The sequence below is a fragment of the Citrus sinensis genome, chromosome 3 (genome assembly GCF_022201045.2).
Source record: "Citrus sinensis cultivar Valencia sweet orange chromosome 3, DVS_A1.0, whole genome shotgun sequence".
NCBI lineage: Eukaryota > Viridiplantae > Streptophyta > Magnoliopsida > Sapindales > Rutaceae > Citrus > Citrus sinensis.
In genome coordinates, this window is record NC_068558.1 from 7,555,458 (window position 1) to 7,579,520 (window position 24,063).

Genomic DNA, 24,063 nt, shown 5'->3' on the forward strand with positions numbered 1-24,063 from the left:
GTTTTTACCACGTCAAAGGTAACATTAAGTCACAATTTAGAATGTCCAAAGCTCTTTGGGATGAATTTGAGCCTGCCTTTATTAATGCAGCAAAAGCATATGGCCACGAGGAATTTAAGAGACAACTTGAAGGGTTGTGGATGATCCACTCGGGTGCGGCTGATTACCTAGAAAATAATGTCGGTACGTGTAATTGGGCAAGGTCTCAGTTTGAAGGTAGGAGGTACAACATTCTTACCACCAACATCGCGGAGAGTGTTAATGCTTTCATGAGGGAACCTCGAAAATTTCCTGTTACTCATCTTGTTGATCACTTCAGGAAAACATTGCAGCAATGGTTTTATGATAGAAAAATTGTGGCTGAATCCATGACTACTCGGCTAACAACATGGGCGGATGAAATAGTCACTGAGAGGAGAACTATAGCTGAAAGAATGATAGTTCGGCCGGTGTCTCCGCATCGCTTTCAAGTTATAGGCGGTGGGCTTAAGGAAGGGTTGGTTGACTTGCAAAAGAGAACTTGCTCCTGCAGAGTGTTTCAGCTTGATCAGCTTGTGTGTGCTCATGCAATTGCGGCGTGTCTAACACACCGGGTGGATTTTATTAACCTTTGCTCGGACTTTTACACTACAGAATCGTTGGCGATGGCTTATGCACAACCAGTGGAGCCAGTTGGTGATGTGGCTGATTGGGAAGTTCCAGATGAAATTCAGGAGCTGCAGGTATACCCACCAGTTCCAGATGAAATTCATGCAAGCCCGAACATTAAATACATCGTAACCATCAATACAAAAACACCGCAATCGCCAGTTCCAGGCTCTTGTTGTGGCGCGCTCTTAACTGCGATAACTTTCCACGGGTCTTCACTCCGCAACTCAGGTCGTATATTGTAGAAGCCAACATATTCCAACCAGCGAGGGAATATAACTTCAAGTGGCTTGAATTTCAACTTGTACCTTTTGTCGTCGCGAAATGTGAGTAATGAGTCATAAATCCAGACTTTATTTTTCCGAAAGTCAACTCGTGCTAGTACCCAATGCGCGCCGTCCAAGTTAACAGGGATGAGTAACTGCATATAAAAATTTAAAAACATGTTCGTTATATATGAAATTGAAATACAACAAAGAAAAAACAACTCCTCGAATATTTTCATTATAGAACATGTGAAATGTAATAAAATACATACCATATCGACATCCGTCATTGATTTTGACATTGTGTGCTGTCGCCCACACAGATAACTATTCAAGCGGTCGTCGAATACCATTGAATCGACTGCACAATTCCCGTTATTCCATAACTGATTCAAGAACACCTAGTACATAGATAACCAAGAAATGCATAAATTAATTAAACTTAAAGGCAATAATTAAAGAAATTAAATAGTATTTGTAAGTTTTGTCGGCACGTTACCCAAAAAAATGTGTCCGTATGTGTGACACGTTGGAGTAAGGCATTTGGATACTGCCGTTGTTTCCCGCTAATCAAGCGGAGATACTCGTGAATATGCTGTAGAGAAACAGAAATATTACGATTTAAAAAAAAAATTATACACAAATACACAACAGTATACACCACGAGGAAAATATAAATACCTCATCGCCTAGCCATCCCATCGAAGCTGTCCCCAAAATTATTTGAAAGAATGACCGCGGGTGCTGGACGTTCCGGCGGACTCTGATATCACCAGTGAACCATCGATCAAACTCAGCAAACCAACTAGAGTCCTCCAATCCTCTCAGCGGATTTACATCCACACTCGTACTCATGTCAATCGCATGCTCCATGATTTGGGGTCGAGGTAACCTCCGGACGTTCTGTCCTCGCCTGACCGGAGGAATCATGTAAGGACTGTTATAAACATACGACGGTATGTACGCGCGGCCGAACTTACTAACGCCCGGAGGCACCTCTGTGAACACCTGCACGCTCTCCCCACTAACATCCCCGTAGAAACTAACCAATGACGTGGGCGTAGACAAATTTTCATTGCCCACGTCAGTATACACTCCATAGTCATCCGGGGCCTGTACAATCGCCAAAAAGAACATATTAAATAATTATCAAATTAAAAGTTAAACGAACATAATTATTTAATATAAATTAGCTTACCGCATACGAGCGTGCAGTGGGAGAATCCTTATTTGGACGTTTAGAAAATGTGTCGATGAAGCCAACAACGGTTTCTTTAAAATCTTTTAATTCTGACTTTATTTCATACACGTTACGATCAATCTTATCCAGCCGTCGTCGTACGTAATCATTAAACTGCTTTGTCCTCGACTAATACAAAAGAAAAAAATAAAACTTTAGAATAACAATAAAAAAATAATAACCAAAGTGAAAAATATCGTATATTATTTATAACCTCAGAATCCCGTGCGTCATCAGAGTTGTCTGTTTGCTGCTGGTCATCAACAGCCACCTCATCCTCAAAAGTGTCATAACGCTGCTCAAAAGCGTCATGACGCTGCTCAAAAGCGTCATGACGCTGCTCAAAAGCGTCATGACGCTGCTCAAAAGCGTCATGACGCTGCTCAAAAGTGTCATGACGCTGCTCTGGTATTGGGTTTGGTATGTCGTCATGATCGTCATGCTCGTCCGATTGTCTTGTAACCGACGGCATCGCGTTGATTGAGGGTTGGTGCTGTATAAAGTATCATTTAAAATTACTAAATGAAAAGTCAAAAATTTCGATAAAAAAAATTTTTGTACTTACAGTATACCGACCTTATGAACCCAGTCTGGAATGCTTGGCAAGTAATCCTTCACAGAGAGCCAATATTTTCTGCTACTCTCCTTTGAATTTGGCTCAAGAGTTTGTAAAACATCCGTCTGTCATAAATTTAATTGAAAAATTTAAGTAAGTAAACCCAACTTAAATTTAGTAAAGTTAAAAAAATAAGTAATACATATTACTTACAAGACGAGATTCGTCGTTGAAGAACGAATAAACCTCCGCAAAGTTGATTCTCGAAGACGCCATAGGCTTCCATTGCAGAATGCGGGGAATCTTACTCTTCGTTTTGACGACCCATGTTGATGGTAACCCTCCGATTGCTTCATAAATCCAAGCCTACAACAACCAAAGTGAAAAATCAAATAAAACAACTATCAAATATTTAATACTATAAAACTTATTAATAAACAAAAAAAAGCACCTGCACCCCAGACGTAAATCCGTAAAGATTGTATTTTTCAATATTATGATCTGGATTTTTCAACCGAGTCTTCTTAAATTTCTCGTCTTTTTCGAACAGTGCATTGTCAAGACTCTCATAAATCATTTCCCACGACAATAGACCCCATGGACGCTTTCGGAAGTACTGAATATCATCAACTTGGTCAAGCCAATCGAAATTAATTTGACAGTGATTTTTTCTTGCATTTAGTACTCTGTCCGCAAAATAAAACATCGCAATCTTTAATGCGTCCATATCGTCTATTTCCTCGAAATTCAACTCCTTAAATACGGCATCAAATTGCTTCACATTAATCTTACGATGCACACCACCAAAATACGTATTCCGTAGCCTCTGCTCCATTTCATCATTTTTTTCATTGGTATCAACACCAAATGAAAGTCCAGTAACCAAGCACCATTCGACAATTGACAAGCGAATCAAATGCTTACCAATTTGAAACCATAACTGATCCTCACGGCTATCTTCTTCATGGGCCACTTGACGCAGTAAAAGATTATGCAAAATTACCCCACTAAATGGAAAACTTCGACACTCCAAGAAATGCCCAAATATATCCTTTTTGAACATACTCAACTGCCGGTTTGTTAATTTTTCCTCGATAGCTTTTACGACCGAAGATAACATACACATGCTCGAAATTCGACCAGGAAAGTGATCAGCATAACGAAAATACATCTTGCCTACTTCAATATCCGGTGATTCTGATTTCGCCATGTATCTGTAATATTTATAAAATTATTACATTATATTTACAGAAATAAAAAATTAACTCGTAAAAAAAAAAACTCTAATTTTTTGGTGCGACAGGCGCCTGTCGCTCCAAAAAACTCTCGCACCAATCTGGTGCGTGAGGCTTGCTGTCGCACCAGATTTGGTGCGACCGCAGGCCGCGCATGGGCGCGCGCTGCTGCCCAGCGATGGGCGCCGGCGCGCGCCCTGCCCCCCTCCCTCCCCACCCCCAAAATTAAGCGCAATCACTCCAAAATCAAAAACAGTACTCCCAAACACCACCAACCACCACAAACATCATCACCACCATTATCAATCTCAAGCTATAACTATTATTATTCTAAAATCTCATTTTAAATTAATGAAAATAAGAAAAATGACTAACCTAGGTTTTGTTGAAGGTTGTGGATCGTAGATCGGATGCCGGTGAGAGATGGAGCCGCCGCCGACGGGGTTGATGTCGCCGCCGATGATGGGAGTTGGATCGGTTTGGGAGAGATGAGAGAAAGAGAGTGTTGGGGAAGAGATGAGGGAGGGGTATTTTGGACTCAAATGTTGTTTAATGGCTAATGTTGATAGAAATATTTTTGGGGGGTTAAGATGAAAAAAAGCAAAGTTTTTTTGGTTATTAGTGTAAATTTCCCCAAAACTTATGACTCATCTGGATCCACGCGGCCGGCACCCGTGTGGTGTGAATTCGGTCAAACATTTTGAGGTCAGTGGGCTGGGTGGCCGGATGATGGATGATGATCTTGACAAATCGAGTCCAGTACAATTTATGGCAGCCACTCCATGTATGACACGTGCAGCAGCCTCAGTTTATATTGTATTAGTAGAATTCTTTGACAGAGGAACTGTCAAAATGTTAAAAAAAAAATTCATTCATAGCCCCTTCATGGGGTAGATTATGAGAGCGAGAAATGAAATGATCAACTGGGGATGAAATGAAACAGTAACTTGTTGTGAGACTACCATCATTTTGGTTGTTACAAATAATCATGGTTACCGCAAAAGTGCTTTTTGGAGCATAATCACTTTTCTTAATTAATTGATAGCAATGAAGGATGATGTGAACTCGTTTTCTATCAAATAATAAACAACTGGAGCTGGCTAAGTTACAGCATCTGTAACTTACAGAGCTGCTTCAGCCAACCCCCCCAACCTCGCTTTGCATTGCTTTTTCTGTAGGACACGTGTGCTCTTTGCTTTGGGTGTGTAGGTTACATAGCAACCTCCATAAACAACAGGTCCACACATATTGTGACATGCTGGGCCATTATTGGTCCCTCCCCTAGTCCCTTCATACTTTTATCATTAACATTGATGGACCGACCTCTTCTTTCAAAATCTTGAATTACATGCGTGACCACACTCAGACATAGAGAATTTGCTTGTTGCCTGGCCTCTATTTCCAACAAAGTGTACCATATGATATCATCTCACATTCATCTAATAAATTTTGAAAATTGTTATGAATTGGAGGGAATGGATGTTATAATTTAAAGGAATCGAATATAAGCAAATATTTAAAAATGATATCTGAACAAATGATGTTTAAATAATAGAGAGACGAAGATTGAAGAAATAAGAGGAAAATACTTTCAAGAAAAAATGAAAATTGCGCGTTTTCATTAGCAAAAGAAGGGTAATATATATAGTCATTAGTGGGTGGAACATTTAGGATTGTTAATTATAAAAAAGAATAATGGGGAGAGCAATAAAGAAGATAATGGGAGAGTATTATTTGGTGGAATCCACCACGATTTACAATAAGAATCACGTATCATGTGTCGAATTATTTTAAAACTGATTCACATATGATTTAGGTATATATATATATATATATATATATATATATATATATATATATACTCTAAGTAATAACATGCTTTAAATTGCTTAAAAAGAGTTTGGTAATTACTCATTTTTACCAAGCAATCACCATAACAGCTTAACCCTAACAAAAAATATTGAGTACTCACAATGTGTACGCCCAGTCACCCACCCTTGTTTGATTCTAACATGTACGGGGCCAATTTCTCGTACTTGCTCAGTGCGTGTCCCCCTTTCTTCGAGTGCCTCGCCCAGTTCACTGGGCTGTTGGCCTGCCAAGCACTTGCCCGCTGCTCGCGCTGTGCCCTATCAAACCAATCACGAAAGAGTATATGCGCATACCTGACATGAATACAATGAAAAAGTGATACATACATTGAGAGTACGATACATACATCGAGAGTACTCAAAAAGTTTTCGCAATTGTCAGTATAGAGTGAATTAGATGGATGTATGTTGCCGCATTCCATCACTTCCAAAAACTGTTATGTTCTATTTGTTCTGCATGAGTGGACGCTGGCAAGGCAGCTAATGAATTGAAATGGACAGATTTGAGTAATAAATTAACCTTTGAGCAGTGCTAGCAACAGTCATATGCCCGTAGCATATAGGCAAGGACAAAAGGCCCAATATGTCGACATCACTTTGAGGTTAGGCCGAGGTGGTGGTTGCCATTTGAGACACACACCCATGTCCAAAGTATCTGATTTGATATTTAGCCAAGTTGAAGTTGAGGCACAAGATCGCCATCCTCTTTTGCACATAAAGGGCCTAATCGGCACAAGTTACTCAAGCTCCTATTCAACAAGTGTGAGAAAAACAGTGGTTTATTGTTCATCTAGTTGGTGGCTGTCTGTCCTAAAAGTTGGAAACATGATCAAGTAGTACCCATCAATTTCGGGATCAATGCCATTGCCACATGCTTTATGAATAAAAAACATATAAATGGACACTTCCAGGATCGAATATCAATTATCAATTTACCGATGATATATACAAGCAAAGTGAGATACACAATGCATCTATCTGAGAAAACACTGGAGAAGAATAAGAAAGAGGAGAAACTTTTGGTTTTGATAGGAGGGTAAAACTGAAACTAAACTACATATTAGGTTGTTGATTCAAAGAAGTGAGCCACCACTCTGGGTCAATTCTTTTCCTCTTTTCTTTTTTATATGGCTGTGAATTTCAATATGCAGTAGCTTTCAAAAACTTGTACTTTTTCGTGTCTCCTCAGATCAAGTTTGTATGAGTCTACAAAACTGGTTGTTCATTCCATTTGATGTTTGTTTTTGTTTGTGTGATTGCTGGGTATGAAAACTCGGGACACTTGGTTCTCTTCGTGGTTGAGGTCGCTAGCATCCGGTTTCCTGTTCCATGTTTCTTCTCTTTCTCAACTTTGCTCATAGCAGAGGATATCTGACAATCACTTCCTAAATTTCTTACCTGCAAATCAAAAGATATCACTATTATATTAAGTTGCTGACAATGATGATTGTTCCAAGAGTGTGAGTTCAGCATTATGCTGTGTATTTGTAATAACTGCCATCTCATTATAACTCCAGCTGATGTCCCTTAAATCACTACAATAGTAGCATTCAAAGTCATAATTGAAAATAATGGCATGGCCATATCTTGTCCCCTTAAAGTCAATTATTTCTCATTATTCAGTTAGGTTTTCTGCTTGGACTAAAATCACCGCATGCTTCCTAATAATAATCAATACCAACAGACACTAATGCATTGTTATAATTACCTCTTTGGAACCAAGACTTCCTAACTGCCTGACGGATCTGGCGCTCGTGTCTTTCTAAGAGTTCATCAATTCTATGTGATTGAGATAACAAAGGTCCAGAAAATTCAACCTTCTCTCCTTGATCTTGAAAACCCTGAATCAGCACCAATAACAACAGGAGAATATTAAAATGAATTTAACATTTATTTCTGGAAGAAAGTAAATATATAAATAAATGAAGAAAAATGCAAAATGCCAAAACCATTTACTTATTCTAGTTACTTTGGACATTGTTTCCCAATATATTTTTCTTTTCAAACAGAAAAATAAAATATATGTGAGCTATGCCCAAGTATTTATTTCTTGTTTTTGGCAAAGTTTTTGAAATTCTATTGAGGATCTTCCAAGGCAAGTAGTTTAAATTTCCAAAAAAACTACAAATTTTAAGCATATGTTCCTGGAATCGCGATAAATTTTACACCACAACCACCAACACTGTCCCCGTTAAGCTGACACTGGTAACGTGCCCAACTCAAAACTGCCTCAGCCACCATCTGCACCAGTGCCATATCCTCACAGATCTCACCATAGTCCTCTTTATGGCACCTAACTTAGGGCACTCCCTAGTTCTAGATATCAAAAACACTAATAAAATAGATATTTGACTGCTTTGTTCTCCTTTATTGTTTTACTAAGCACCTTTCTTCATTCCAAAACTGCACCATTTACTTTAAGTGGCTTTTTCACTTGAGCTGCTTTAGTAATGGTAACAGCACAAAAGTAAGGAATGTTACAAGCTTCTTCATATGAACATTGCAATGTTGCAACCAATAATCACTTGTTTTCAACAAAGTTTGAAAATCAGTATTAGATGCTAAAAGCAAATTTCAATCTCATTTGTAGTTGTAAAATTTACAAACGTACCAAATTATTTCTCTTGGTTGCCATTTCCTCTCTTTGATAAAGTGCCAATGATAGTTCCTGCGAATGGTATCCATCTGAAGCATCAAACGAATCTGGACGCTCAAGCTGGCTCCATTGATTAAGCATAGCAATCTTCACAGCTTCCAATGAATCATGGCCTCGAGAATCTGTGCGGCTTCCATTTATAATATCCCCATTTTCGTGTTTTCTTGAATCGTAATTATTTCTTGTATGCAATGCTGCAGAAGGTTCTAAGGCATTTATAACCTGACCTCTTGATGTAGACCGAGTATGAGATCTTATGGATGCATCATCTTTTCGTCTTTTTGCCCATGCAAAGCCACTTGATGTAGAAACTTGTAATGGGCCAGAAAAGGGAATGTCTCCATGCGAGGCGTTTTTTACATGGGAAGCCTCTTCCCTGTTATCAACTAATGGCTTTTGAACTTCCCTACCAGACAACTCATCATCTTTCAAAATATGCAAACTATGTCCGTTAATTTTTTTAGCAAACTGAGTCCGCACTGCCACATCCTACAAGTAGAAAAAATGTTTAACAATAAGAAATTTATTCTTCGTTAGTAGCACATGCACAGCTATCTGAACACATAAAAACACGTATATTAACAGACCTCTACCGGTGCCAATTTACTCATTCCATGGGATTTTCGTGTAGTCTTTCTTGTCTCAGCTCCACGAACTCTTCCACCAACCTTTTTCCTGAAATGCCAGTAGCAAATATCAATACATGTTGAAAGAATAATAATTCACTATTAGTGTGTAATATGAAAGATGCAGTAAGAGCAGGATCACATTTTGGCAGATTAATCAAAATCAAGCTAAAGCAAGTTGTTCTTATACTGAATATGGAAGAGTTAAACTGAATATGATTGTGACAGGTACGAGATAGCTTGTGTTACATCAAGAATGTTTATAGAAACATTTTTCTTATCCCCTACAAAGAAAAAGAGAGAAATTCTAACCTGCGTGCATCTTCACGATGTTTTGCATCAATCTCTTTGCTTGGTGGATATATTGGCAAACTTGACAGATCGCAAGCATAAGGCTTTGTTGAGAAATACTGAAAATTGTGGGCAGAAAATACGGCATTGTAATTTGTAAATGTCCTAGTGGTGCATCGTAAAGCTAAACAAAGGTGCAAAAATTGCAAGTAATGCTGCTTTTACATTGCCATTGATATGGCAAAAAGTTGCTGGTAATTGTGAGGAACTAGGTAGAAAGTACAAAATTAAGAGAAGTATTTAAAGGTTGGGCAAAGAAATAGCTCATTTCTGATGAATACGAAATCACTAACAAAAACACTGAGTTTTCAGGACAATAGGATAATGAATGGGATAGTATAAATACACTTTCACATATGCTGAATGAATCAGAGTCATCTGGGAGACAGCAAATAAAAATTTCAGAGTAGATTGCGTAATCACACTATCATAAAAAAATCACCTCAGATGCTAGGGCTGCAGAGGCAGTTGCACGCTTGTATGGCTCTACTGAAAGTAAAGTTTCTATCAGGTTCACGGCAGTTGTGGGCAAATCTTTGAATGTTTCTCGAAGACTACTGTCATAAGGTTGTTGTGGTTTGAACAGAGTAGCATGAGGAAGTTTTGATTTTTTCCAGTAATCATCAGGTGGGGACCCACAAAGCTTGAAAATTTTGTGTAGTTGTTCTACCTGTTGGTGAAACATTAGCATCCCAATAAAAACTTGGGTAGAAACAATGTAAATTAGTCTAAATATGTATGGGAATGCATTACAAAACAGCTTATCTGAGCACCTCAAAAAATGCATTTCAAACTAATACTAGCAAAAACTACAATATAAAATCATAAAATCAAAAGAAATAGAAATCAATGCTGCTTGTAGACATGTACCCCAACGTTCTAATTAAATTATGATAATCACAAGCTGCCTCAATGGAGACGGTTCATGTTCATTGGAACAAAACGCCACTGGAAATAATGCAGAAAAAGTCTTTCCTACATCATTAGCTGACTAGGACATTATAGTCACCCAGCCACATACGGACCAAATATTAAATGCACCCATAGTTAGATTGTGATTATGTGCAGCGTGCAAACCATTCATTTTCCAGTAGTAGATCTTTATTCTCTTTCTTTGCCATCCTTAGGAGGCAACTAATTCATTTCCACTGAAATTACATTTTTTTAACAAAAAGACTTGACATTCAACAAGAAGACACTAGTCATCAAAATATCAAAATGACTAAGATGAAGAACAATAAAATTCCGCATACTTTAATTAGTATATTACCTCCGTTCTCCCTTGAAGGATGGGTTTCCCTATGAGAAGTTCTGCAAACACACAGCCAACACTCCAAAGATCCACAGACGGTCCATAATCTGTGGCGCCAAGCAAAAGTTCGGGTGGACGATACCATAAAGTCACAACACGACTGGTTAAGGGTTGTCGATGTCCAGTATTAGAGAAGTTTGCCAATCCAAAGTCGGCCAACTTGAGGACTCCTTCATTGTTCACCAGAAGATTTGATCCTTTAATGTCCCGATGCAGAACACCCCGTGAATGACAATGCTCAAGTCCATGTAATAATTGGTTCATGTAGCATTTAATCTACAAAAATAAAAATCAATTTTATCCCCAAATATCAGAGCAAGCAAGAAACTAACTTGTTCGGGTGGCATTTGAGTACCACAAGGGAAAAAAAAAATGTCGTCATTTACCAATAACTATAGAATCAATTCAAGTCTATGTGTGTTCTCAAATTCCCATAGATGATGACAAGTTAACGCTAAGGTTTCTTAAATGAATTTAAATAATCTATCATCTCCATTTTATAATTAACCAATGAAACAAATTTCACAAAAAGTTAAAAGGATGCTTTCAAAATCTCACTCGCCTATGGCTCTAAATACCACCATTTCTGCAAAGCTATACACTTTATCAATAAAAGCAAATAAACAAACCTGTGCCTCGCTGAACTTGATGTCAGGGCAGGATAAAAGTCCAGTAATATCATGTTCCATGTACTCAAATACAAGATATATGCTACATGACAATCTAGAAGTAATTAGACCCTCCAACTTTATGATGTTCGGATGGTCGAGTCTTCTCAAAATCAGAATCTCTCTGGCCATAAATCGAACACTCTCAGGCTCAAAATTGTCAAACCGCACCTTCTTCAAAGCAACAATTTTCCCAGTATCAAGGTCACGTGCTCGAAACACACTACTATATGTACCTTGTCCAATCTGTTAAAGCAATTCAAAATCAATACCATCTGTCGTCTTGTTAACGTTGCAAGAGCAATGTTAAATTTCATAACATCCACTGAATTGAAAACTAAAATCAGAAAGCAAACCATAATGAATAAATCAAATCAAAAAGCACCATTCCACGAAACTTGAGACTGGTTAGTAAAAGATTTAGAATCTGTCAGCTCACAGTGCATTCCTGAATTATTTTAATTCCAAGCAAAGACGGTGAAGTTTTACAGCAGAAAAAACAAAGCAAATAAGTTGTTTCAAGTCTTTTTCTGAATGAAACAAACAGAGCAGCTGATCGAATGAGACGAAGGCTACCAATCAAACAGAAAAAAATTAGACAAGAAGATAAACAGTACATTGTCCCTTCAACAACCAGCAATTTTCTTAAAATTGGAGCAAAAGCAAACAATTTTTTTTTTAGCTCCTTTACAGCTATCACATTGCATACTGAAGCAACTGTGAATCAAATTTTCTCAGCACTAAAAATTGTCAGAACTTGAAAATCCCCCCCCCCCCAACCAAAAAAGAAAAAAATTACTTTTCACATTTGTTCTCAAAAATATCATTTACCCAACAAAAAGCAACAAAAAATAATAAATACATTAATATTTTGTTTTTTCGCTACAAAGAATTACAATGTCAATAAACTAAACATTAAATGAGTAAATTTTTTAATATAAGCCAAAAAAAAAAAGAGCAACCTTTTCTAGTTTCTCAAAAGCATCGGCTCGAAGCGGGACCCAACCCTGAATGGCTTCACCGGCAACGGCACTGAGCCAAGCCGGCCAGCCAGCCGCAACCTGCTCACCTTCAATGTACTTGTGCAAATTGCCCAGCCTAAAACTCAACGACTCGCTATTCGAACTCGCCCGACCCGACTCACCCAACTCGCTCCCACCGCAACTCACCGCCACCCCGAACTCACCCTTGCTACCCTTCTTCCTATTACTACTCCCCCTACTATTCCTACTACCGCTACCATTTCCGACCCGGATCCGACCCGAATTGTCTCCAGCGCCACCCGCCTCCGCCACGTCCCCTCCGCGGAACCCGCCGGAGACGTCCAGCGCCGGCGTCACCGACACCGCCTGCTTCGAACTCACACAACCCATTTGCTAGGAAAAAAAATTACCGAAGCATCCGATTCCGGTTAGATAAACCCCCTTTTGGCGGGAAAGAAGAGATCGACCCGGATCCGGATCCGGGTCCGAGTAAACAAAATCTCCCCTTCCTTTTACTTCTTTCCCTCTTTGGCGAAAAATGTGGGGATTTGGGTGGTGATAATCGGAAAGGCGTAGAACGTAAGATTAAAATTGTGGGGGGGTGTTGTGGTGGTTTTATAGCGATTTGGCTAAAGATAGAAAATGAGAGACTGTTATGTGAATTTGTTTTTGTCACTTTCTTTTTTCTTTTTGTTTTGTTTTGTTTTTTTTTTTTTTTCTTGAAGAAAAAAAAAATTGCTTGAATGTTGGAAAAATGAGAAATGAAAATGAGAGAAAATTTTGGCTGTTTGGGGCGGGAATTGCGGAGGGAGTGGCTGAGGCCCTGAGGCTGTCACAGCAAGCTTACAGAGGAGCTTTAATGGCAGAAGCAGCCAGCAGCCGCATGAAATTTTCCAAAAAACCAACCCACAACTGAATCCCAGCGTAATCAGCGCGTAGATTTATCCAATTTCGTGGGGTGCAATCTTTTTTTAATATTTATGGGAATTATTATTAATTATAATTTGTATTTTTTTTTCTTTCTGGTGACTTTTATTCTCTGTTTTTGTTTTTATTGCTAATTTTGTTTTCGTTTTCATACCTGCCCAGACAAAGATTCAAGATTTTGTAATACTTGATTATTACGTCCTAATTTTACTATAAAAATATGGTTAGAAATCTGAACAATTGAACAACCACTACGTATAATAGTATCGTTCACTATAATATAAATAGCATTATGAATCAAATCAGTACTGACTGAAACAACAATGTTGATTATAAGATTTGTATTATATTGTGTGTGTGTGTGTGTGTGTGTTGTGATGGGCATGAGAGTGGGGGAATGACTTTGCAAAATCTGAATGCGCTGGCACAGTTTGAAATTTGGTGAGTTTTCCTTTATGATTGGCTTTGTGGGGTTTCCTTTTTAAAATTTGAAAATTAGGGTTTGATTTCATTTTCACATTCATGTAGTTGTAATAGGAAATTAGGGATGGGTATAGGGGTGAGAGAATGTAGGAAAGTGACAATAGAGGGGGAGTGGGGGTGGGGGGGTCAGAGGGTTTTATGACCAGAGAATGGAGAGAAGAAAGTAGAAAACTTGAATAAGGGAAAGGCAATAATGGTTATAATGTTTACTGTTTTTTTTTAAATTTTATTTTATAATTTCACAGCTTTTTTTTTTTTTTCAAATTCCATTTCTGACACTTTTAGCTTCTTTTACTTCATTACTTACATTTACATATCAGGGTCTGTGGATTGTGGTCCATGGAAAATTGGAAATGAGCTGTTTGATTGGAGGGTCTACTTTACTAGATCGAAAGAGGATTTTTGACAAAGCATCTCTATGCTAGATTTTTGTTTCTTTATTAGGGTAGATTATTAACACCATTTTTCATTTCCATAATATCTCTATTTTCCTTCATATTTTGTTGGTGCAAACTATTTTCTTCCTTGATTAAGACCTTTGTCCCATTTCCCACTCTGTTGATTTCATATTTTGGTGCCAACTTTAATGGAAAATAATATCTACATCTAACGCCATGCAAACTTTAGGTATGTTCATAGGGACAACTGACCATTTTTTTTATTGTTTTCTTTCTTTAAATGGCTTTTTTGAGATGTTGGGATCCTCTGAATTGATTGGGACTGGTGATTTGCTTTCTGACAGAGATTAGATAACGCTAGCAGCCTTAATTTTCACAGAGAGACCGATCAAAATACCTTTATTTAGTCCTTTAATTCTCACTTTCTCTTTTATCTTTTTTTATCCAACTGGACTTTTGTTACCAAAACTATTGTTCCATAGTGATTTTATCTATGGAATGAGAATTTATAATCTTAAAATAGAAAATTTGTAAGAGACTAGGTTGGAACTCTATAGTCATGCACCATTAACCTTAAAGTAAACCTTAAAGTAAGTGATAGTATTACGTGATGTTGTTAAGATTAATTCATAATCTTAACATTACAAGAATTATAAAATTACACTGCATATCTAGCTGCTTATTAAAACAGTTATGTTTGGCATTGAGGTGAAGTATATTAGAAATTATAATTGTTATTAAAAAAAAGTTGTAGTTATGAAAAAAAAAATAATAACGTGTAGTAAATATTATTTAAAAATAATGATGTTGATAAAATAATAAAAGATATTATAAGTTTTTTATTGTATAAGTGTAGGATAAAATTAACTTAATTTCTAAATTATAACAATAAATTTTTATCACACACTTAAATTAATATATAGTCGCTCACAGGCAATACCAAACAATGCCTAAATTAATTTTGCAAATTCTAGGTGCCCAAAGTGCAACTGGGGCATAAAATTTGCACTTAAAATATAGAAGATTACAACAAGCACAAATAAAGCTGCAAAATTTAAAAGCACATTTAGATGTTTTATGTATTATATGCAAAGTGAACAAAGAACCACAGTTCACATAAGGTAGTAGTACCTTACGGGCAAAAAATTGTACTGTAAGAGAGGGTTAATAGTCAAAGCTTGAGCTCAATTTTTTTATTCTTTAACGACCAAATGCTAAATTTGGTTGACTCAATTTTTTTTGTTATTTAAAATGAAAATTTTACTTCATTTTTGTCCTTAATCCTCACCTTATTTTGCTTTCTGAATATTTGCAATATAATGAACAGGAGGATTGGATAAAAACCCTTAGTTGCGATGTTGATCTACCAACTAACAATGTCGATTCTTTAGTTAATAAATTCTTAAGTAACAATTTTACTAAATTTTTAAGTATCCGCTAGCTATCCTTTCACTTGGGTGGTGTTGCCATAGTAAAAGTGCTTTTTTCAAAAGCACTTTTGCATGTGATGTGTGTCTCCACTACTCCCACTCTTTGTATTGAACCATAATTGCTGCTCCCCATGATCTTAATCAAGATCCCTCTTGTAGTACAAAAGCACTCAAATTATCATTGCCCCAAAAGAACCCTTTAAACAAATTGTTAACTGTTAAGTATGACTAAATATCCATTTTGCTCCGTTTTAACCATCTTGATCCATAAAAGTACTATCCGAATACTTTGCAGATACAAGTACTTTTTTCGGGTTATTTTGTGACAATATTTCCCTTAAATAAGAAAAATTACTTTTTTTTTTTTTTATGTCAATAGAATATCTGTGATGATTTTTAGAAAGATATCTATCAAGAGTTCTTTTAAGAACCGCCAATTACCATCAAGCTCTTTATTTTTTAAAGATAATTTAAGAGATTTTCTTAAACCAATTAAGTTGCAACACACACCTTTGTCTTGCCTTTTTTTTTTTTTTTTGAATCTTTTGTTTAAGTATAATAGTTTAATAAGTGCTTTAACGTTTAATAGTTTTTTAATTTTTCCCCTCCTTTTACGGCAACTTTTTCTTTTGGTTTGTTTATTAAAAGATCTTTTTTTTTAAAAAAAAAAACAACAAACAAAGAATAAAACTAGAAGCCATCTCCATTCACCCATTAAAAGAAGAGCTTCAATTATCTAAGATACAGGATTGCATTAAAACTTCTTTTTAAAATTAAAATTATAATATCATTAAGATTTTACAATCGAAAAATCATTGGAACCAATCGAAATCAATTTCATCTGCAGCATAACCCAAAATAACTGTGGAAAAAAAACTGTAACGATGAAATAAAAGTTAGTAATATATAGTAAATGTAAATTTTAAATAATAATTTTGATAAAATTATTAAAGATATAATAGATTTTTCATTGAGTGATGATACAGTCACAAATTCTTATACAAACTTATCTTGTACAAATTGATATGGCATTAATTCATGGGTTGAGCAAAAATATAAAATAATAAAAATAAATCATGAATTAATGCCAATAAATATTTAATTCAACCAATTTTAACATGCCACATCAGTTTGTATAAAATAAGTTTATACAAGAATTTGTTACTATATCATTACTCTTTTTCATTATATAAGTAAAAAATCATATCAACGTAGTTTCCAAGCTATAATAACTAGTGTTTACCAAACACTTTAGTACTGTACCTTTTAACTTATAACTGTCCAACCTCAATCTCAATTCCCAAACGTACTCTTATACTACTAGGGAGTGAATTTTTCACCAGACTACCATAAGTTCAATGATACAACAATATATATAAACTCCCTAAAGGCAAACTTGAGGAATTTGTTTTCTCCATGAAATAGATCTGCATTTCAATTTTCATGCGCGACCATAAACAATTTAATGGATTTTTCTCTGTCCATGTCTTTCGGATTTCAAGCACTTCCTTGGGGCTCAAGATTTTTAAAGACACTATTTTATTTATAAAAAAAAGAAAAAAGAAAAATACAATTTGGGTATTAGTAAAAGCTGCTTTCAAAACCTACCAAGACCAACATGCCCAAATTAAATAGTATATAAGCATAAATCAAGTTTAACTTAGAGAGAAAAATGAAAGCAGTGGCACAAGTCAATGGTAGGTCTAGAGGTGACTATTTAAAAATCATTGCACAACAACTTCACTCATCCCTCCCTCATCACACCAAGAGGCCACTACTTTGAATTAGCTTAATACTATCATATTTAGTTGATGAAAGCATTTATATTGCATTCATGGTCGTAATAATGTTAAATAAGAGGACTAGCATCAACTAGTTCAATCTATGTGTTGATTGTTAAATTAGTTGATAGCTAAATGCATAGAGATTCTTCATTAAACACAAATAGTCAAAATATTTTTTAGGTTTCATACTTGTAGTGCTTATAAAAATGATTAGCCACCATCTCCACTAGAGAAAAAAGAACAATATTAAATGTTTGATTCTTCATTCTTATCTTGTCTTGTTGCATTTCTGTGATTTTAGGTCAATGGATGAATGCCTGAAACACAGCATAATCAAGCCTCCTAACAGAAAATAATCTTTGCCAGCTTGTGCTGTCATTATTGTTTATAATTACCAATACCATCATTTGGTCCATCCTGAAAATGAGACTTGAATAAAGTGCCACAACCTAAAAATGATATCGAACACAATGTCTGCTAAAGTCCGATAAGTTAATTTAGGCCATTATTCTCTCTTTCATATTCGAAATGCCTAGATGTCAATGTTATCATAAAATTTATAAACGCGTCCGCAAATAGATGATAGTATCAATAACAAGTTCATAACAGTCATTATGATCAATTTACAATAAATTCATTGCAGTGGACTATTAGGTAAACCATTGAAATCTAATTGACAAATTTAAAATGAGGGAAAAGGGACAAAAAAGAAGAAGAAGAAGAAGTGATATGAGTCAATATTTGAAGTTTCTATTCAAAACCCCATTTAATGACTTAATCGAAGTGCACATGATGCAGAAGAGTGTGAAAAGGCCAGCCTCACTCTGTTTAGACTTTAGGCACAGTGTGTTGGTTGGTTGGTTGGTTAGAGGGGGAATGGTCGACTTTCTTTTCATTTTACAGACGTAGACAAATGCCCAGAAAACAAGTTGGCCAGTCAGGATCCAAAGAAGCAGTGGTCAATTTGTCCAATCTTGATCACAAATGTTGTTTATTCATATGCCGGGAGCACCGTTATGACTTTTGAGGCTCTTCTGGAAAAGAGAAGACTCTGACAACAATTGAGCTTTCAGTTTTTCGCAAAAACTTTAAGCACTTGTTAGATGCTTTTGTCAGCTTTCAGTGTAAAGTCATAACCATTTTAACAGCTTGACAACTCCTTGATTTACCGCTTTACTCAGTCTGGTATTGTCGGCAACTGTTGAAGATCCAGTTGCGTACATAGTGGTCATTTTCTGGATTAACGATTAATGACACAGTGTGAAGACCGCTCCCGTGACATTCAAGGCAGGACTCCAAATTAATGAATTACAACATGTGCCACAACTGCGATTAACAAGAATTCCTGTCTATTAGATCAATTATGAGCCAAATAAAATGTTTGGAGCACAGCAAGTCATCTTTTATTGAGGGCTTCGGCATACATGCAATATACTAAACAATATGTTATATGATATGGAACAATTTTTTTCCCCGGAAATACAATTGACTGGCTGACCAAGAGACCAACCAGATTATGCTCCAACCTGGTCAGGTCAACAAATAAGAGAGAAGAATGAATCCACAACACCCCATGAAAAATGTATATCATGATGTCCTACATTCTGCGTAAGACTCAAATATGTAAAATCAGACTGCACGTGATTTAAGCTATCAAGAATCATGCATCAGAATACATGATCCTCGTGTGCTACAATGATTCACCATCATATGGCAGTTTGCAAGCAGCCATGCGATCTTTGGACTTGAATTGCCCAAGCATTTCTGCAACGGTTTTGCAACGGCACTGGTTTCCTGGTCGGATCACATCCCCATAAACAGCCATTTCAATTATGTCAAGTTCCTTATCTGCAAGTTGTAAGAATATGAGTTTTGGAGGGTGCTCATCAATTTAAGTTGTAAATTACAAGATGACTGTTCCAATGAAATAGCAAGCCACGAGGCAATAACTGCCTATTTGATAATGGTGAAATAAACTATGACTGAAAGATCATATTCCTGCGCTGTATTGAATACATTACAAAATTTGAGCAATCTATGGATGTGGGTATCGAAATGGGATCCATGGGATCCCAAAAGATGGATGGTCATCTTATCATTATGAGAAGTATAGAGTTTCAAAATGAGGGGTTGTGGTAAAAAACAAAGCCCAAGCCTCAAGACACATAAAGCACTTCACTGCTAATTACTAATGCAGACACTTGAGATACATGATACCACTACGGCAACCATAAAATAACAGTAAACCGTGACGAATGGTGTGATTACTGAGGCATGAACATTGTTACATTCAACAAGATCGCAGGTCTAGACAATTACTAGCTTAACCACTTTACTCTATATACAAAACAAGGAGATATATCAGTCAGGACTTCTCCTACACAACATTCTTGGAACTAAATTTGAGCCCAAAGAAGGTCGATTTCAGCTCAGATCACTTTGGCTACCAATACAAGCCTCAAGTTGTAGTACTCGATTGAAGCGTCCTGATATATTTCATAATAGTATCTTCTCTAGAGTAGGGTTGTATTTAATGCTATACTGAAACCACCATCAGCATTTCCCGGTGGTTAGATGATAGCTTCTTTAATGATCATTTGAGCAGTCGAGTATGAAATCTTTGAAAAGGAAAAAGGCAAATATTTCCTAGAAAAGTTGAATAAGACCATTTTTTTCGTAGATGAAGAGTGCCTACAGAGGCCAGTTTCATCTGTCCATGAAGAAGGACTGAAGAATGGCAAGGGGAATCACAAACATTTCAACACCATCTTTTGCTCAACCTGTCCCCATTCTTGGTCTTACACCATCAAGTCTCAGCCCTTACCTATTGACAGACTCTTCAACACGCAAACATTCATGCCATCTTTCAAATATGACTATAGCCTATCATTCATGGTTAACTAATTTCATGCACTAACACACCACAATAATAGGTCTTTGAACCTGGAATATAGGTAGTTTCTGATTCAAATATATCCATCCATCATGAGAACGACAGAAAACAGAACAACTTACATACCAGCCAAACAAACTTACTACATTACAAGAGAAAAAAAAGAGAACAAGGCATATATACCAGTAAACTTGACGTCACAAGAAAAGCCTTTCAATTTAGTCGCATCCACCTGTTCTTTGTCTGATTTAAACCTGTTCACCCTAGTTTGAAGAATCTGACAATTATCAGCTGTAGATTCACCACCTACAACACAACCCCAAATTAAACAAACAATCTCAAAAACCAAATTGAAATAAATCAATCATAACCTTAATAGCCAATTACAAAGAAACTGATAAAAATTAAATAAAACAACATTCGGACTGAAGTACTCCACATAATTCAATTACGCTAATACTCGTAGGTCCCAATTAACGTAATTCTCAACATTACTCAAATTTGTTCACTTACTCAATGTCACTCATCTATCATGACAAGCTCAAAATTCAGCTGAACAGAACCCCAACATTGATAACAGTCGAAACCATCATACCAATCAATCAACCAAGCTAAAAAATCTCACTTACTCCACTTCAAGACCGGAATCCCCAGATACATTTGAAAATGAAGCTTAAATAGCTAAACTTTGGAGGAAAAAAGCAAAGTTGATTCCACCCAATCCAACAGACAGAAAAATGCTAAAAGGGCAGATAAATGGTTAAGAGAGAACCTTTGGAGAAGGGAACAATGTGATCGTACTCAAAGCAGAGGCAACCGTGGCAGTTGCAGAAGCGCTTGCAGACAATGTTACCAGCAGCATCTTTGCGCCACCTCTCTGGGTGACGACCCGGCACCGTTTCGGCCTTTGCCCAACACATGCTCTTAGCTTTCCCGTCAAAGTATCTTGGTCTCTCCTCATTACTGTTGTTACTGTTGCTGCTACGGGAACGATTCGGTAATGAAGAAGAAGAAGAAGAAGAAGAAGAAGAACTCATCCTGGTTTTGTTGCGTCTCTATTGTCTATTCAATAAAGTGGGAAATTATATCAAAAGGCAGCTAATTTATTAATCTTTTTGTCAAGGCCCGGGCTGAACTTGGCAATAACTGTTGTTATTCGTCTGCTTTTTCTTTGCCAAAAAAGGTTATGGCACTCTCCGGTACCGACGTGTCGTCAAGCATTTATGACATCCAAAACTTTAGACGCCTTGTCATAACATCTTTCCGCTTGCAACCGAACTGTCGTTCAATGTTTACCATGTAACTAAAAGTCAGTGATGAAACTCATCGCGTTAAATCACTAGCATTATATTATTGATTTAATAATATAATATAACTTTAAAGTAGATGATTCGAGTCTCGCTCATATCTTCAAATGTGATTTTATATTTTTGACTTCAGCTAATTTCAGTTACATATTTAAGGAGCGAAACAAAAAAAAAAAAATTTGACTCCAAAATCCAAAATCTTAAGATTCATATTCTACTCCTGAAGTGTACTTTGTTCTTATTTAATAATACAAATAATTTCTTTAAAAAAATGAAGAAAAAAAAAAAAAGAAAACGTAAAGTTTCCGGCAATTACAACTATTAACTCAAGACAATAATGCTTGATAGAGAAAAAAATGAAGTGGATCCTTAACAACCAAAATCATTCAAATTGTATCCTCATTTGCTGTTCTTGTCAATCTCAAATAACACCCCAATCATATATAAATAACAAAGACGATTTCTTTCTAACATTATAATTCATTAGAGAAATTGAACACCATAAATTTTTTAGCCGCCAATCAAAAGAACTACATATTCCAGGCAGCTTGCAATTCTCACCACAAAACAAAGACGCTACAAATATTAAAGGCAAACTCTAGATGATTAAAATATTTTTCCAAAAAACAGATGCAACCAGACACAGAAGATAATCACATATCGCGCAACTACGACTTTGGGCCAATATCCTTGAGGGCACAGATCTGCTCCTCGCCCATTGAAGACATGACAGTCAAAACCAAGTCCTTCCCCTCAGCAAAACCGTCCTTGAGCTGCATTCAGACAGTGTAAGTACGTGAAGGAAAACATTCTAGAAATATCTAGGACCATTACAGCACATGACCAAAAAGTCACAAACATGCACATAGCAGAAGTGACCAAATAAATATAGTACTCAAAAGCAGATGAAACTGAACACGGAGAATAATCGGAATATCTAAATAGTGTATCCTCAACAACAAAATGGAGATTAAACATCAAACTAAGAGCAAGGAAATACAAGGGTTAACAATTGACCTGGGTCAGCAGAGTCTCATCGGTTGGGAGCCTCAGATCATCCTTGGTGTTCCCATTTTCAGTCAGCAAACTCACCTGAAAAATTAATTTTAGGCAGTAAGAGAACATATGCACACAGACTTAGTTGAGGAAATGAAACAAATGAAAAAGATAGGGCTCAAACATACAAATCCATCCTCAGAAATATCAATCAACTGATAGTCGGTACGGTTGACATGGGGAACCTGTAAAAGCAGAGAACACATAAACACCTACTCTCCAACATAGAGAGAGATTAAACAACAATTAACAGAAGACCGGAAAAGAAAAAAAGGTTCATACATCACAGTTATGAGAAGAGGGGACAATATCTTCCAGCTTCTTTCCACTGAAGATATCAATTCCAACAAAGTGGCACTTAGCATGACCGTGCTTTCCAGTCTTGGAGGTGGAGACTTCCACAACCTGTTAAATTAAATGTTGAGCAATGTTAAGAAAATTTAAATCTAAGTAATCGTCTCAATTAACAAAACAAGCATCATCACTTGAAGCAAAAACTAAAACTAAACTAAAACCATTTACCACATCCTATCACCAATATTAAGTAAAATAGACTACACTTGGTATATATCTAAAAGCTAAAGGCCAGTCCTTAAAGTTTACTAAACTCTTAACAATATTTATTCTTACAAGCGATTAAAATTGAGATTATTCACATTGACCTCCAATCAAAAGGACTAAAATGTCTTCAAAACAAACGAGCAAATTACACTACAATTTGCACTAAACAAAGTAGAATAATTCAAAGACATACGGATTTTATAGCAAAAAAGAAAAAAAATTAACATATTTTCAGGAAAATCTAGCTACGAATAAACGATTATGCATCAGGATTATCATACCTAATTTTATGTATAATTGGAAGCAAAGAAATAAAATTTTCTCGAGGAAATATAGGATTCCGAGAAAACAAAAAGAGATAAAAGCCAATTAAAATAAAAAGTAATAGAAAAGAAACCTTGCAGGGACGGCTTTTGATGACGATGTAGCCGTTCTTACGGATGGTACCAGCTTGCTGTGGGTAAGTCTTGGAGGCTCCGGCATCGGCCTTTGACTCGAAGTGATGCTCCTCGTCCGACATCGCTTTAAGCACTGACTGATTCCGACTCGGCCGATTTACTGAGCGAGATTTTGAGATAGCCTGGGGGGCGACCGAGCGAGGGAGAGACGGAGGAGGCAATTATAAATGCGGGCTTTTATATGTATAGTGTTTGTGTTTCTGTCGTTTTTCGTTTCTAGGGTTTCAATTCTTAGTGGGCCCAATTGAAGGATTTCGGGCCGTTGATTTAATGGGTCGGTGACGGTCCGATTTGGATGAAATGGATAATATCGCGTTCGACCAACGCTGGTATTGGCGTGCCTTTGACTTAATT

At 36.6% G+C, this 24,063-nt stretch overlaps 4 protein-coding genes across 4 annotated transcripts; all 4 read right to left on the minus strand.

Annotated features, from left to right (window-relative positions):
• Positions 1-733: 733 nt before the first annotated feature.
• LOC127901432 (uncharacterized) lies at positions 734-4,547 on the minus strand. Its single transcript, XM_052438740.1, has 10 exons — positions 4,321-4,547; positions 3,162-3,924; positions 2,924-3,076; positions 2,731-2,835; positions 2,369-2,647; positions 2,113-2,283; positions 1,596-2,027; positions 1,414-1,509; positions 1,187-1,315; positions 734-1,069 (listed from the first exon to the last, which is right to left on the minus strand). The coding sequence occupies exons 2-10, from the start codon at positions 3,918-3,920 to the stop codon at positions 749-751; spliced, it is 2,445 nt and encodes an 814-aa protein (XP_052294700.1). The 5' UTR covers positions 3,921-3,924; positions 4,321-4,547; the 3' UTR covers positions 734-748.
• Positions 4,548-6,699: 2,152 nt separating this feature from the next.
• LOC102627065 (protein IMPAIRED IN BABA-INDUCED STERILITY 1-like) lies at positions 6,700-13,764 on the minus strand. Its single transcript, XM_006494928.4, has 9 exons — positions 12,392-13,764; positions 11,391-11,675; positions 10,720-11,037; positions 9,892-10,119; positions 9,411-9,508; positions 9,060-9,147; positions 8,428-8,961; positions 7,525-7,657; positions 6,700-7,214 (listed from the first exon to the last, which is right to left on the minus strand). The coding sequence occupies exons 1-9, from the start codon at positions 12,800-12,802 to the stop codon at positions 7,195-7,197; spliced, it is 2,115 nt and encodes a 704-aa protein (XP_006494991.2). The 5' UTR covers positions 12,803-13,764; the 3' UTR covers positions 6,700-7,194.
• A 5,048-nt stretch (positions 13,765-18,812) lies between these two features.
• LOC102627352 (uncharacterized) lies at positions 18,813-21,878 on the minus strand. Its single transcript, XM_006494929.4, has 3 exons — positions 21,100-21,878; positions 20,511-20,633; positions 18,813-19,282 (listed from the first exon to the last, which is right to left on the minus strand). Exons 1-3 carry the CDS (start codon positions 21,362-21,364, stop codon positions 19,125-19,127), a joined length of 546 nt encoding a protein of 181 aa, XP_006494992.2. The 5' UTR covers positions 21,365-21,878; the 3' UTR covers positions 18,813-19,124.
• Positions 21,879-22,016: 138 nt separating this feature from the next.
• LOC102630849 (eukaryotic translation initiation factor 5A-2) lies at positions 22,017-23,873 on the minus strand. The gene is made up of 5 exons (XM_006477535.4): positions 23,649-23,873; positions 22,973-23,095; positions 22,819-22,875; positions 22,652-22,726; positions 22,017-22,407 (listed from the first exon to the last, which is right to left on the minus strand). The coding sequence occupies exons 1-5, from the start codon at positions 23,769-23,771 to the stop codon at positions 22,303-22,305; spliced, it is 483 nt and encodes a 160-aa protein (XP_006477598.2). The 5' UTR covers positions 23,772-23,873; the 3' UTR covers positions 22,017-22,302.
• Between the last annotated feature and the right edge of the window lie 190 nt (positions 23,874-24,063).

Excerpts from the sequence above, each read along its gene's own strand:
- LOC127901432 (XM_052438740.1), bottom strand. The coding sequence starts at position 3,920 with ATGGCGAAATCAGAATCACCGGATATTGAAGTAGGCAAGATGTATTTT. Across the intron at positions 2,836-2,923 it reads TCAACGACGAATCTCGTCTT|ACGGATGTTTTACAAACTCT; the intron begins GTAAGTAATATG and ends AATTTATGACAG. Across the intron at positions 1,070-1,186 it reads CAATGACGGATGTCGATATG|TTACTCATCCCTGTTAACTT; the intron begins GTATGTATTTTA and ends TTTTATATGCAG.
- LOC102627065 (XM_006494928.4), bottom strand. The coding sequence starts at position 12,802 with ATGGGTTGTGTGAGTTCGAAGCAGGCGGTGTCGGTGACGCCGGCGCTG. Across the intron at positions 10,120-10,719 it reads TCCTTCAAGGGAGAACGGAG|GTAGAACAACTACACAAAAT; the intron begins GTAATATACTAA and ends TTTCACCAACAG. Across the intron at positions 8,962-9,059 it reads GTAAATTGGCACCGGTAGAG|GATGTGGCAGTGCGGACTCA; the intron begins GTCTGTTAATAT and ends TTCTACTTGTAG.
- LOC102627352 (XM_006494929.4), bottom strand. The coding sequence starts at position 21,364 with ATGAGTTCTTCTTCTTCTTCTTCTTCTTCTTCTTCATTACCGAATCGT. Across the intron at positions 20,634-21,099 it reads CATTGTTCCCTTCTCCAAAG|GTGGTGAATCTACAGCTGAT; the intron begins GTTCTCTCTTAA and ends GTTGTGTTGTAG. Across the intron at positions 19,283-20,510 it reads TTGTGACGTCAAGTTTACTG|ATAAGGAACTTGACATAATT; the intron begins GTATATATGCCT and ends TACAACTTGCAG.
- LOC102630849 (XM_006477535.4), bottom strand. The coding sequence starts at position 23,771 with ATGTCGGACGAGGAGCATCACTTCGAGTCAAAGGCCGATGCCGGAGCC. Across the intron at positions 23,096-23,648 it reads TCAAAAGCCGTCCCTGCAAG|GTTGTGGAAGTCTCCACCTC; the intron begins GTTTCTTTTCTA and ends TTAATTTAACAG. Across the intron at positions 22,408-22,651 it reads ATGAGACTCTGCTGACCCAG|CTCAAGGACGGTTTTGCTGA; the intron begins GTCAATTGTTAA and ends GTCTGAATGCAG.